The sequence below is a fragment of the Oncorhynchus kisutch genome, linkage group LG16 (assembly GCF_002021735.2).
Source record: "Oncorhynchus kisutch isolate 150728-3 linkage group LG16, Okis_V2, whole genome shotgun sequence".
NCBI lineage: Eukaryota > Metazoa > Chordata > Actinopteri > Salmoniformes > Salmonidae > Oncorhynchus > Oncorhynchus kisutch.
In genome coordinates, this window is record NC_034189.2 from 11,658,507 (window position 1) to 11,673,881 (window position 15,375).

The following is a 15,375-nucleotide window of genomic DNA, read 5'->3' on the forward strand; positions in this document are numbered from 1 at the left end:
AATGGAGAGAGACAGAGATAAATGGAGAGAGACAGAGATAAATGGAGAGAGAGAGATAAATGGAGAGAGAGAGATAAATGGAGAGAGAGCAACTGGATTATATTGGTGTTTTCTTTCATCTATAAGGGTCAGAGGGTCAGTATTTGCCATGAACGGAGGAGGGAGGGAGTGTGTGAGTGTGTGAGTGAGTGAGTGAGTGAGTGAGTGTGTGTGTGTGTGTGTGTGTGCGTGCAGACAGGAATGTGATGGAGAGATGTTGAGAAGACCTCCTTAGATGGCACCAGTTACTAGTTGTATTCAATCATGGAAGTATGACCAAATTGGTGATATAGCCTCGGCCTACATAGATAGGTCTATGTATCTAATAAAAATAGGCCTCTATCTTGCACTTGATGTGAGATAGATGGAGAGGTTGCCTCTATATATAAGTGGCATTAGTTAAAAGGCGCCTAAAAAGTTGAGATAATCAGTCAAATAGTTTACATAGTCTCAAGTTCCAGAGTATCTTTGCAACGTGCGGGGTCGGGTGACGTCTTGCTGTCCTCAGATCAGACCAGAGGATTTGATTCCTCTTCCTCCTCCCCGCAGCAGGTTTCGCTTCGGGAAGACCAGAGACAAACAACCCTAGCCCATACTGGTGTGTCGAGGCGGAGAGCACCGCGTCGTGTACAGTCAATCACAATGCAAAAAAAAATGAACGCACTGGACTCGCAACAACTCTTACTACAGCTCCTCTTCAAAAACAATAACAGAGGTTGCCGCACGGATTACACGCTTCTTTAGGAGGATAATATTTCGACTGGGTTTGCGCGTGTGGAAGGAAAATGCCCTTCTACAAGCGCACGCTAGTTCCCAAGGATGTCTGTAGAAACGACACGAAGAGGCCAAATGCGAATTTCGGGGACTTGGTGGACGTGTGCGGGTTCTCTCTGTGTTCGGTGCTCCGACAGCTCTCGGATTTATCCCGACAGTCCGTCAGCATCTTGGAAGAGCTCGAGGGCGAGCTCGTGTCTGTCTGTCTCCGGTCGGAAACGCTCGAGGGCAAGGTGATTAGTTTACAACGGCACATCACCGCGCTCTCCAAAAAGCCACCGCCAAAGAGTAAGAAATTAATCACACTGTATAATTTTATATAACTTGTGTGGCCGTAGGAGTGAGCTCAACTCACTGAGGTCAACTTTTAGTTGAGAATGTGTGGGAGAGAGATTCATAATCGCCAGTTATTGTTTGAGGTAACTTGGACATGGTGGAGGAAAGAAATCATGCTATGTTTATACTGTAAAGGGTGACGATAACATCACTTGTGTGCGTTTCTTAGCCATAACCGTGCATTCTGCAGCTTTCAACGGTTGTTTACAAAATAGGACTCTCCCGCTTTCTCACTCTGTCTTTTGACTTGTGTTTTTTAACCCCTACTCATATTCCACTCATGGTACAAAACAGTAGTCTATTGTCTATATTCCTTAAGGTATGGGCCACACTTCATCAGCGGCCACTGGAAACGCTGCGCGTGCCACAACATTGTGTCACAGTGGCAACCCAACCGGTATACTTTGTCGCCAAGTCACTTGGTGCGACACGAGCTATAGGCTATTGCGAATATCGACAGCGCGCATGATTACAGATTTAGAAAGTTTATTCGATGAACGTGACGAGGGCAGTGTCACCGATAGATGTTAATTCAAATAGAAATAGAAGCACAGCACGCGATGCACGATTTGATGTCCCAAATGGCATCCTATTCCGCATGGTCAACAGTAGTGCACTATATAGGGAATAGGGCTCTGGTCAACAGTACTGCACTATATAGGGAATAGGGCTCAGGTCAACAGTAGTGCACTATATAGGGAATAGGGCTCTGGTCAACAGTAGTGCACTATATAGGGAATAGGGCTCTGGTCAACAGTAGTGCACTATATAGGGAATAGGGCTCAGGTCAACAGTAGTGCACTATATAGGGAATAGGGCTCTGGTCAACAGTAGTGCACTATATAGGGAATAGGGCTCTGGTCAACAGTAGTGCACTATATAGGGAATAGGGTGTCATAGGGATCTGGTCAACATGTAGTGCACTATATAGGGAATAGGGTGCCATAGGGCTCTGGTCAACAGTAGTGTACTATATAGGGAATAGGGTGCCATAGGGATCTGGTCAACAGTAGTAAACTATATAGGGAATAGGGTGCCATAGGGATCTGGTCAACAGTAGTGCACTATATAGGGAATAGGGCTCAGGTCTAAAGTAGTGCACAATAGGGTGCAATTTGGGACCTAATAAAAGTGACAGCAGTTCTGTCTGAGGCTGTCGACCTCTGTTTCTGCACTGCCCTGTTGGCTTGAGTTCAGCCAAACCAAGCCAAACCAAGCCAAACCAAACCAAACCAAGCCAAACCAAACCAAACCAAGCCAAACCAAACCAAGCCAAACCAAACCAAGCCAAACCAAGCCAAACCAAGCCAAACCAAACCAAACTAAGCCAAACCAAACTAAGCCAAACCAAACCAAGCCAAACCAAACCAAGCCAAACCAAGCCAAACCAAGCCAAACCAAGCCAAACCAAACCAAGCCAAACCAAGCCAAACCAAACCAAGGCAGCTACCAGAGACTGAACACACAGAACAGAAGAAATGTATTTCCTGTGAAAAATATATTGTAAGTTAAGCAGCTCTCAGTTGGAGAGTGGAACCTCAGTCATGATGTCTACAGTCAGACATAGAGAAACACTTTTCATGTGGTGCTGCTGGTGGAATAACAGGTCAACCACAGTAGATTATAGAAGTGCCATGGCAACTCACAGTGAAGTGCCATGGCAACTCACAATGAAGTGTCATGGTAACTCACAGTGAAGTGCCATGGTAACTCACAGTGAAGTTCATGGCAACTCACAGTGAACTGCCATGGTAACTCACAGTGAAGTGCCATGATACCTCACAGTGAAGTGCCATGGTAACTCACAGTGAAGTGCCATGGTAACTCAGAGTGAAGTGCCATGGTAACTCAGAGTGAAGTGCCATGGTAACTCACAGTGAAGTGCCATGGTAACTCACAGTGAAGTGCCATGGTAACTCACAGTGAAGTGCCATGGTAACTCAGATTGGACACTTGTGATTTACTATGTTGGTATGACAATAATGAGATTGTAAGTTCAGCAACTCTCCAATTGCAGAATGGAACGTCAGTCATGAATGACAAAGATTTTCAATTCATAATGTTGTCTTTGTGTTGGTCTAATAACATTACATAGCATGACACTGACTCAGTACCGGTACCCCCTGTATATAGCCTCCACACTGACTCAGTACCGGTACCCCCTGTATATAGCCTCCACACTGACTCAGTACCGGTACCCCCTGTATATAGCCTCCACACTGACTCAGTACCGGTACCCCCTGTATATAGCCTCCACACTGACTCAGTACCGGTACCCCCTGTATATAGCCTCCACACTGACTCAGTACCGGTACCCCCTGTATATAGCCTCCACACTGACTCAGTACCGGTACCCCCTGTATATAGCCTCCACACTGACTCAGTACCGGTACCCCCTGTATATAGCCTCCACACTGACTCAGTACCGGTACCCCCTGTATATAGCCTCCACACTGACTCAGTACCGGTACCCCCTGTATATAGCCTCCACACTGACTCTGTAGTGGTACCCCCTGTATATAGCCTCCACACTGACTCTGTACCGGTACCCCCTGTATATAGCCTCCACACTGACTCAGTACCGGTACCCCCTGTATATAGCCTCCACACTGACTCAGTACCGGTACCCCCTGTATATAGCCTCCACACTGACTCAGTACCGGTACCCCCTGTATATAGCCTCCACACTGACTCAGTACCGGTACCCCCGCTATATAGCCTCCACACTGACTCTGTACCGGTACCCCCTGTATATAGCCTCCACACTGACTCAGTACCGGTACCCCCTGTATATAGCCTCCACACTGACTCAGTACCGGTACCCCCTGTATATAGCCTCCACACTGACTCAGTACCGGTACCCCCTGTATATAGCCTCCACACTGACTCAGTACCGGTACCCCCTGTATATAGCCTCCACACTGACTCAGTACCGGTACCCCCTGTATATAGCCTCCACACTGACTCAGTACCGGTACCCCCTGTATATAGTCTCCACACTGACTCAGTACCGGTACCCCCTGTATATAGCCTCCACACTGACTCAGTACCGGTACCCCCTGTATATAGCCTCCACACTGACTCAGTACCGGTACCCCCTGTATATAGTCTCCACACTGACTCAGTACCGGTACCCCCTGTATATAGCCTCCACACTGACTCAGTACCGGTACCCCCTGTATATAGCCTCCACACTGACTCAGTACCGGTACCCCCCTGTATATAGTCTCCACATTGACTCTGTAGTGGTACCTCCTGTATATAGTCTCCACACTGACTCAGTACCGGTACCCCCTGTATATAGCCTCCACACTGACTCAGTACCGGTACCCCCTGTATATAGCCTCCACATTGACTCAGTACCGGTACCCCCTGTATATAGCCTCCACACTGACTCAGTACCGGTACCTCCTGTATATAGTCTCCACACTGACTCTGTAGTGGTACCTCCTGTATATAGTCTCCACACTGACTCTGTAGTGGTACCTCCTGTATATAGTCTCCACATTGACTCTGTAGTGGTACCTCCTGTATATAGCCTCCACATTGACTCAGTACCGGTACCCCCTGTATATAGCCTCCACACTGACTCAGTACCGGTACCTCCTGTATATAGTCTCCACACTGACTCTGTAGTGGTACCTCCTGTATATAGTCTCCACACGGACTCTGTAGTGGTACCTCCTGTATATAGTCTCCACACTGACTCTGTAGTGGTACCTCCTGTATATAGTCTCCACACTGACTCTGTAGTGGTACCTCCTGTATATAGCCTCCACACTGACTCAGTACCGGTACCTCCTGTATATAGTCTCCACACTGACTCTGTAGTGGTACCTCCTGTATATAGTCTCCACACTGACTCTGTAGTGGTACCTCCTGTATATAGTCTCCACACTGACTCTGTAGTGGTACCTCCTGTATATAGTCTCCACACTGACTCTGTAGTGGTACCTCCTGTATATAGCCTCCACACTGACTCAGTACCGGTACCCCCTGTATATAGCCTCCACACTGACTCAGTACCGGTACCTCCTGTATATAGTCTCCACACTGACTCTGTAGTGGTACCCCCTGTATATAGCCTCCACACTGACTCAGTACCGGTACCTCCTGTATATAGTCTCCACATTGACTCTGTAGTGGTACCTCCTGTATATAGTCTCCACACTGACTCTGTAGTGGTACCTCCTGTATATAGCCTCCACACTGACTCAGTACCGGTACCTCCTGTATATAGTCTCCACACTGACTCTGTAGTGGTACCTCCTGTATATAGTCTCCACATTGACTCTGTAGTGGTACCTCCTGTATATAGTCTCCACACTGACTCTGTAGTGGTACCTCCTGTATATAGCCTCCACACTGACTCAGTACCGGTACCTCCTGTATATAGTCTCCACACTGACTCTGTAGTGGTACCTCCTGTATATAGTCTCCACATTGACTCTGTAGTGGTACCTCCTGTATATAGTCTCCACACTGACTCTGTAGTGGTACCTCCTGTATATAGCCTCCACACTGACTCAGTACCGGTACCTCCTGTATATAGTCTCCACACTGACTCTGTAGTGGTACCTCCTGTATATAGTCTCCACACTGACTCTGTAGTGGTACCTCCTGTATATAGTCTCCACACTGACTCTGTAGTGGTACCTCCTGTATATAGTCTCCACACTGACTCTGTAGTGGTACCTCCTGTATATAGTCTCATTATTATTATTTTATTGTGTTATTTAAAAAAAAACTTCACTTTATTCTATTTTGTAGTTTTTTTTAAAGTCACCCTGAAGAAGGCAAAGTGATGCTGAAATGTTGGTAAATACCAAATCAATTACTGGGAGTTTATATTTGATAGGTTAAAGTATATATATTTTTTAAAGCAAATATTTTCTTACTTAAAAAAAACGGCATGGTTGGTTAAGGGCTTGTAAATTAGCATTTAACGGTAAGGTCTACCTACACCTGTTTTATTCGCTACACATGAAAAATAACATTTGATTGATTTGATTTGACAATTATAACACAGACGTAACATAACAGTAGTCAACCACAGTACAGAGGTGTTGCCGTGGTAACTCAATGGTCAACACTCTTATGACTCACTACATTGTTGTGTCACATTGTTGTGTCACATTGTTGTGTCACATTGTTGTGTCAGCTGTTTTGACAGTTGAGCAACAGACACAAATATAAACCATTAACGGGAGGTCAGTGGGAGTCACGTTGAAGGAGCTCCTGCTACATGGCAAGATGTCACAGGTCTTTGTTTACCCAGTCACAGGAGAAAGGAAAATGATCGGTTTTCTCCAGGGAGATAAAAACCCTCTCTGGTTAGGCTATCTCTTCCTTCATCCTGTTATTTCTCCCAATAGTTAAACACACTATTCACTTTTACTGAAAGTTTCACCAAGTGTTATGCCAATGTTTTGAATATGCTACAAACTCCTCTGTTCACTGTCTTACACTGAGGGAGAGAGAGAGAGGAGAGAGAGGTAGAGGAGAGAGAGAGAGAGGTAGAGGAGAGAGGGAGAGGTAGAGGAGAGAGAGAGGTGTATATGTAGAGGAGGGTGAGGGAGAGAGCGGTAGAGGAGGGAGAGAGAGAGGTGTATATGTAGAGGAGGGTGAGGGAGAGAGAGGTAGAGGAGGGAGAGAGAGGTGTATATGTAGAGGAGGGTGAGGGAGAGAGAGGTAGAGGAGAGAGAGAGGTGTATATGTAGAGGAGGGTGAGGGAGAGAGAGGTAGAGGAGGGAGAGAGAGAGGTGTATATGTAGAGGAGGGTGAGGGAGAGAGAGGTAGAGGAGGGAGAGAGAGAGGTGTATATGTAGAGGAGGGTGAGGGAGAGAGAGGTAGAGGAGGGAGAGAGAGAGGTAGAGGTGGGAGATATATAGGAGAGAGAGAGGAGGGAGAGAGAAAGAAAGGAAGAAGAGGTAGAGGTGGGAGATATATAGGAGAGAGAGAGCAGGAGAGAGAGAAAGAAAGGAAGAAGAGAGAGAGGTGGAATGAAAGGGGGAGAGAGATGAAGAGAGAGAGGGAGAGAGAGAGGAGAGAGAGAGGGAGAGGGAGAGGGGAGAGAGAGAGGTGGAAAGAAAGGGGAGAGATGGAGGAGGGAGAGAGAGAGATGTGGAATAAAAGGGGTGAGAGAGAGAGGGAGGAGGGAGAGAGAGAGAGGTAGAAAGAAAGGGGGGAGAGAGAGAAAGATAGAGAGGAAAAGTAGAGAGAGATCAAGAGGCCAAATCATGTAATAGTTTCTAAGTCAACTGAAGATGAGTATCAGTTTCCTTTTTTCAGTTTCCTTCTCCTTATCTAAGCAGTTCCTCGCTCTGTCGCTCCTTGACATGTGTGTGAGTGTGTGTGTGTGAGTGAGAGTGTGTGTTGTGTATACCATCACTGGAAGCTGTCAGTCAGTTGCCGAATGTGATAGTGTGAACTGAAGAGCTTGTCCTTCCTGTGGAAATATCAAATCTCTCTCTCTCTCTCTCTCTCTGTCTCTCTCTCTGTCTCTCTCTCTGTCTCTCTCTCTGTCTATGTCTCTCTCTCTCTCTCTCTCACTCTCTCTCTCTCTCTCTCTGTCTATGTCTCTCTCTCACTCTCTCTCTGTCTGTCTCTCTCTGTCTCTCTGTCTCTCTCTCTCTCTCTCTGTCTCTCTCTCTGTCTCTCTCTCTCTCGCTCTCAAAATCAAATCAAATCAAATCCAATTTTATTTGTCACATACACATGGTTAGCAGATGTTAGTGCGAGTGTAGCGAAATGCTTGTGCTTCTAGTTCCGACAATGCAGTAATAACCAACAAGTAATCTAGCTAACAATTCCAAAACTACTACCTTATAGACACAAGTGTAAGGGGATAAAGAATATGTACATAAAGATCTATGAATGAGTGATGGTACAGAGCAGCATAGGCAAGATGCAGTAGATGGTATCGAGTACAGTATAACATATGAGATGAGTATGTAAACAAAGTGGCATAGTTAAAGTGGCTAGTGATACATGTATTACATAAGGATGCAGTAGATGATATAGAGTACAGTATATACGTATACATATGAGATGAATAATGTAGGGTATGTAAACATTATATTAGGTAGCATTGTTTAAAGTGGCTAGTGATATATTTTTTATCATTTCCCATCAATTCCCATTATTAAAGTGGCTGGAGTTGAGTCAGTGTGTTGGCAGCAGCCACTCAATGTTAGTGGTGGCTGTTTAACAGTCTGATGGCCTTGAGATAGAAGCTGTTTTTCAGTCTCTCGGTCCCAGCTTTGATGCACCTGTACTGACCTCGCCTTCTGGATGATAGCGGGGTGAACAGGCAGTGGCTCGGGTGGTTGTTGTCCTTGATGATCTTTATGGCCTTCCTGTGACATCGGGTGGTGTAGGTGTCCTGGAGGGCAGGTAGTTTGCCCCCGGTGATGCGTTGTGCAGACCTCACTACCCTCTGGAGAGCCTTACGGTTGTGGGCGGAGCAGTTGCTGTACCAGGCGGTGATACAGCCCGACAGGATGCTCTCGATTTTGCATCTGTAGAAGTTTGTGAGTGCTTTTGGTGACAAGCCGAATTTCTTAAGCCTCCTGAGGTTGAAGAGGCGCTGCTGCGCCTTCTTCACGATGCTGTCTGTGTGGGTGGACCAATTCAGTTTGTCTGTGATGTGTATGCCGAGGAACTTAAAACTTACTACCCTCTCCACTACTGTTCCATCGATGTGGATAGGGGGGTGTTCCCTCTGCTGTTTCCTGAAGTCCACAATCATCTCCTTAGTTTTGTTGACGTTGAGTGTGAGGTTATTTTCCTGACACCACACTCCGAGGGCCCTCACCTCCTCCCTGTAGACTTGATGATTGAGTTGGAGGCGTGCGTGGCCACGCAGTCATGGGTGAACATCTCTCTCTCTCTCTCTCTCTCTCTCTCTCTCTCTCTCTCTCTCTCTCTCTCTCTCTCTCTCTCTCTCTCTCTCTCTCTCTCTCTCTCTCTCTCTCTCTCTCTCTCTCTCTCTCTCTCTCTCTCTCTCTCTCTCTCTCTCTCTCTCTCTCTCTCTCTAAAGCAACAATGTATTCAATATATATAATACAACATACATTGTAATAAAATAATGATGAATAATAATATTAAATGGTAGTTAATAATAAAAAATTACAAAATTAAAATAAAATGCTGACAGTCAGTAGTAAAAATATAAACAGCTAATAAGTTACAATTTGGCATAAATGTAGTAATTCTGTGAATAATGAATATTTGGCGAGTAATATTTCTCACATTAAAGGAGAAAGTGCATCTCTGTCTCTACCTCCCCTGTCGTACAGTGACCACATACACTCTCCTCTTTGAGAAGCCATGTCTTTTTATATCTGCTGGTTTCTATTGACAATTGGTCACTCAGCCTGTACTTGGTAAGGATCTGTCTCTGCTTCGTATCTCTGACAGAGCAGAGATAATCAGACAATTCATATTCTCTGTTTAGGGCCAGATAGCAATTTAGTCGGCTTTGGGGTTTTGTTTCGTTTTTCCAATGTTGAATTTATGAGGCCTTTGATTGGTTCATGATTTTGATTTTTCTCACTGTCTCTCTCTTTCTCTCTGTTTCTCTCAATTCAATTTGCTTTATTGGCATGACATAACAATGTACATATTGCCAAAGCTTACTTTGGATACTTACAATATAAAAAAATAAATAAAATGAGAATCAAAATTGTTAATGGAACAACAGTCTCTCTCTCTCTGTGTTTCTCTCTCTCTCTTTCTGTCTCTCTCTCTGTGTTTCTCTTTCTCTGTCTCTCTCTCTCTTTCTGTCTCTCGCTCTGTGTTTCTCTTTCTCTGTCTCTCTCTCTCTCACATTACCTATATTACCCATTTTATGCATATTACCCATATTATTCACATGGCCCATATTACCCATATTATCCATACCACCCACGTTATCAATATCACCCACACGACCCATATCCATGTTACCTATATTACCTGTATCACCTGTATTATCCATATTACCCTTATGATCCATATTTCCCATATTACCCATATTTCCCATATTACCATTATGATTAATATTACCCATAGTATCCATATTACCCGTATCATCCATATTACCCATATTACCCATATTATCCACACTACCCATATTATCATTATGATCAATATTACCCATATTACCCACATTACCCATATTATCATTATGATCAATATTACCCATATCGTCCATATTACCCATATAACCCATATCTCATACCCAGTTCTCAACCAGTCAGAAACTAGCTAACTCACCCTGCCCAGATCACCCTGCCTGAGTCTCTGTTCTCAACCAGTCTGCAGCTAGCTAACTCACCCTGTCTGAGTCTCTGTTCTCAACCAGTTAGCAGCTAGCTAACTCACCCTGTCTGAGTCTCTGTTCTCAACCAGTTAGCAGCTAGCTAACTCACCCTGCCCGAGTCTCTGTTCTCAACCAGTTAGCAGCTAGCTAACTCACCCTGCCTGAGTCTCTGTTCTCAACCAGTCAGCAGCTAGCTAACTCACCCTGCTGGAGTCTCTGTTCTCATCCAGTCAGGAGCTAGCTAACTCACCCTGCCGGAGTCTCTGTTCTCAACCAGTTAGCAGCTAGCTAACTCACCCTGCCTGAGTCTCTGTTCTCAACCAGTCAGCAGGTAGCTAACTCACCCTGCCTTGTCTCTGTTCTCAACCAGTCAGCAGCTAGCTAACTAACCCTGCTTTGTCTCTGTTCTCAACCAGTTAGCAGGTAGCTAACTCACCCTGCCTTGTCTCTGTTCTCAACCAGTCAGCAGCTAGCTAACTAACCCTGCCTTGTCTCTGTTCTCAACCAGTCAGCAGCTAGCTAACTCACCCTGCCTTGTCTCAGTTCTCAACCAGTCAGCAGCTAGCTAACTCACCCTGCCTTGTCTCTGTTCTCAACCAGTCAGCAGCTAGCTAACTCACCCTGCCTTGTCTCAGTTCTCAACCAGTCAGCAGCTAGCTAACTCACCCTGCCTTGTCTCTGTTCTCAACCAGTCAGCAGCTAGCTAACTCACCCTGCCTTGTCTCTGTTCTCAACCAGTCAGCAGCTAGCTAACTCACCCTGCCTTGTCTCTGTTCTCAACCAGTCAGCAGCTAGCTAACTCACCCTGCCTTGTCTCTGTTCTCAACCAGTCAGCAGCTAGCTAACTCACCCTGCCTTGTCTCAGTTCTCAACCAGTCAGCAGCTAGCTAACTCACCCTGCCTTGTCTCTGTTCTCAACCAGTCAGCAACTAGCTAACTACTCTGAAGACCTGGCCAAACACAGGTTTCTGTTGGAGCCTTCAGATGCTCTCTTCATGATTTGATAGGGTCTTGTTATGGTTGGTCTCATTGTGAAATGTAACTTGTTTATTTATTTTCCCTTTTGTACTTTGAACTATTTGCACATTGTTACTACACTGCATATATACATAATATGACATTTGAAATGTCTCTATTGCTTTGTAACTTTTGTGAGTGTAATGTTTACTGTTCATTTTTATTGTTTATTTCACTTTAGTTTATCTATTTCACTTGCTTTGGCAATGCTAACATATGTTTCCCATCTCAATAAACCCCTTAAATTGAATTGAATGAATATATGAGAGTTATGGGTGAGGGAGAGGGGGGGTTATGGGTGAGAGAGAGGGGGGGGGGGGTATTGGGTGAGAGAGAAGGGGAGAGTGGGGGTTATGGGTGAGAGAGAGGGGGGGGGGTATTGGGTGAGAGAGAAGGGGAGAGTGGGGGTTATGGGTGAGAGAGAAAGGGGGGGGGTATTCTGTGAGAGAGAAGGGGAGAGTGGGGGTTATGGGTGAGAGAGAGGGGGGGGGTTATGGGATGGAGAAGGGTTAGATATGGGAAAGGAAATAGAGAGAGACAGTGAGTGTTGTGCTAGAGAGAGAGGGATAAAGAGAGACAGTGAGTGTTGTGCTAGAGAGAGAGGGATAAAGAGAGACAGTGAGTGTTGTGCTAGAGAGAGAGGGATAAAGAGAGACAGTGAGTGTTTGGCTAGAGAGAGAGGGATAAAGAGAGACAGTGAGTGTTATGCTAGAGAGAGAGGGATAAAGAGAGACAGTGAGTGTTGTGCTAGAGAGAGAGGGATAAAGAGAGACAGTGAGTGTTGTGCTAGAGAGAGAGGGATAAAGAGAGACAGTGAGTGTTGTGCTAGAGAGAGAGGGATAAAGAGAGACAGTGAGTGTTGTGCTAGAGAGAGAGGGATAAAGAGAGACAGTGAGTGTTGTGCTAGAGAGAGAGGGATAAAGAGAGACAGTCATTGTTGGGACAAATGAGAAGGGGAATCAGGAGGGGGAGATGAATTCAGGTGAAATCCAGAGAATAAAAAAACATATGAACAACTTCCTGTCTTGGCTGCAAGCCCAGCCTTTTGTCTCCAGCTACGTAACTTCAACTTTTCTCGTTCTTTTAAATCATGTTATTTTTCCCGTCCACTGCACTTTTTGGCTCAGCCCACTGCCCCGGCGAAGGTCCAGCTGTGAACAAAGCCAGAGCAAGTGTTCTGTGGTTCGAACTACTGCCAGGGTTCCGTGGGGGTGTCTCTGTTTCTCTGGTCTGTTTCTGATCTCTACAGTGTACACTGTTCTGTGTTCTGTCCTCAACAGAGAATCTCTCTCTCTCTCTCTCTCTCTTCCTCTACAAATTTGAGGGAGAACAGGAACAGGAATAGAAAGGAAAGAAGTAAAGCAGTGGTTGGGTTGTGCAACAAGTCTTGAGTGTTGCTGACTGTCATCCTAATGCTTCCCTACAGCCACTCTCAGCTGGCTGGACTTGTCTCTCTTCAATTCAATTCAAGGGGCTTTATTAGCTTGGGAAACATGTGTTAACATTGCCAAAGCAAGTGAGGTAGATAATATATAAAAGTGAAATAAACAATAAAAATTAACAGTAAACATTACAGATACAGAAGTATGTGTCTGTCTGTCTGTCTCTCTGTCTCTCTGTCTCTCTCTCTCTCTCTCTCTCTCTCTCTGTCGTCTCTGTATCTCTCTCTTTCGTCTCTGTATCTCTCTCTCTCTCTCGTCTCTGTATCTCTCTCTCTCTCGTCTCTGTATCTCTCTCTCTCGTCTCTGTATCTCTCTCTCTCGTCTCTGTATCTCTCTGCATCTCTCTCTCTCGTCTCTTTATCTCTCTCTCTCGTCTCTGTCTCTGTATCTCTATCTCTCTCTCGTCTCTGTATCTCTCTCTCTCTCGTCTCTGTATCTCTCTCCTGTATCTCTCTCTCTCGTCTCTGTATCTCTCTGCATCTCTCTTTCTCGTCTCTTTATCTCTCTCTCGTCTCTTTATCTCTCTCTCGTCTCTTTATCTCTCTCTCTCTCTGTATCTCTCTCTCTCTCGTCTCTGTATCTCTCTCTCGTCTCTTTATCTCTCTCTCTCTCATCTCTGTATCTCTCTCTCTCTCGTCTCTGTATCTCTCTGCATCTCTCTTTATCTCTCTCTCGTCTCTTTATCTCTCTCTCGTCTCTTTATCTCTCTCTTTCTCTGTATCTCTCTCTCTCTCGTCTCTGTATCTCTCTCGTCTCTTTCTCTCTCATCTCTGTATCTCTCTCTCTCTCGTCTCTGTATCTCTCTGCATCTCTCTCTCGTCTCTTTATCTCTCTCTCGTCTCTTTATCTCTCTCTCTCTCGTCTCTGTATCTCTCTCTCGTCTCTGTATCTCTCTCTCTCTCGTCTCTGTATCTCTCTCTCTCGTCTCTTTATCTCTCTCTCTCTCGTCTCTGTATCTCTCTCTCTCTCTCTCTCGTCTCTGTATCTCTCTGCATCTCTCTCTCTCGTATCTTTATCTCTCACTCTCATTTCTGTATCTCCCTCTCTCGTCTCTGTCTCTCTCTCTCTCCTCTCTCTCTCTCTCTCGTGTGTGTGTGTGTGTGTGTGTGTGTCACTGTTTTTCCCAGACCTTGCAAGCTGTGGTTATGTAACATAAAGATAGCAGAAGCTCTGAGAGAGCTATATAGAGAGATACAGAGAGAGACACAGAGAGATATATGTAGAGAGAGATGTATAGACATAGATATATATATATATAGAGAGAGAGATGTATAGACGTGTGTATATATATATATATAGATATATATATATATTATAGATAGATAGAGATATATATAGAGATATATAGATAGAAAAATACATATAGATATATATAGAGATGCATATACAGATATAGAGATTTATACAGTGCCTTGCGAAAGTATTCGGCCCCCTTGAACTTTGCGACCTTTTGCCACATTTCAGGCTTCAAACATAAAGATATAAAACTGTATTTTTTTTGTGAAGAATCAACAACAAGTGGGACACAATCATGAAGTGGAACGACATTTATTGGATATTTCAAACTTTAACAAATCAAAAACTGAAAAATTGGGCGTGCAAAATTATTCAGCCCCCTTAAGTTAATACTTTGTAGCGCCACCTTTTGCTGCAATTACAGCTGTAAATCGCTTGGGGTATGTCTCTATCAGTTTTGCACATCGAGAGACTGACATTTTTTTCCCATTCCTCCTTGCAAAACAGCTCGAGCTCAGTGAGGTTGGATGGAGAGCATTTGTGAACAGCAGTTTTCAGTTCTTTCCACAGATTCTCGATTGGATTCAGGTCTGGACTTTGACTTGGCCATTCTAACACCTGGATATGTATATTTTTGAACCATTCCATTGTAGATTTTGCTTTATGTTTTGGATCATCGTCTTGTTGGAAGACAAATCTCCGTCCCAGTCTCAGGTCTTTTGCAGACTCCATCAGGTTTTCTTCCAGAATGGTCCTGTATTTGGCTCCATCCATCTTCCCATCAATTTTACCATCTTCCCTGTCCCTGCTGAAGAAAAGCAGGCCCAAACCATGATGCTGCCACCACCATGTTTGACAGTGGGGATGGTGTGTTCAGGGTGATGGCTGTGTTGCTTTTACGCCAAACAAAACGTTTTGCATTGTTGCCAAAAAGTTCAATTTTGGTTTCATCTGACCAGAGCACCTTCTTCCACATGTTTGGTGTGTCTCCCAGGTGGCTTGTGGCAAACTTTAAACAACACTTTTTATGGATATCTTTAAGAAATGGCTTTCTTCTTGCCACTCTTCCATAAAGGCCAGATTTGTGCAATATACCACTGATTGTTGTCCTATGGACAGAGTCTCCCACCTCAGCTGTAGATCTCTGCAGTTCATCCAGAGTGATCATGGGCCTCTTGGCTGCATCCGTGATCAGTCTTCTCCTTGTATGAGCTGAAAGTTTAGAGG

At 44.9% G+C, this 15,375-nt stretch overlaps 1 protein-coding gene across 1 annotated transcript in view; it reads left to right on the forward strand.

Moving 5' to 3' along the window:
• The first annotated feature begins 504 nt into the window (after positions 1–504).
• LOC109906183 (NHS-like protein 2) overlaps positions 505–15,375 on the forward strand; it is a 137,759-nt gene continuing 122,888 nt past the window's right edge. Inside the window, exon 1 of the mRNA XM_031791792.1 lies at positions 505–1,101. Within this exon, the coding sequence (XP_031647652.1) occupies positions 825–1,101 (277 nt within the window). The 5' untranslated portion in view covers positions 505–824. The remainder of the gene's footprint in view (positions 1,102–15,375) is intronic.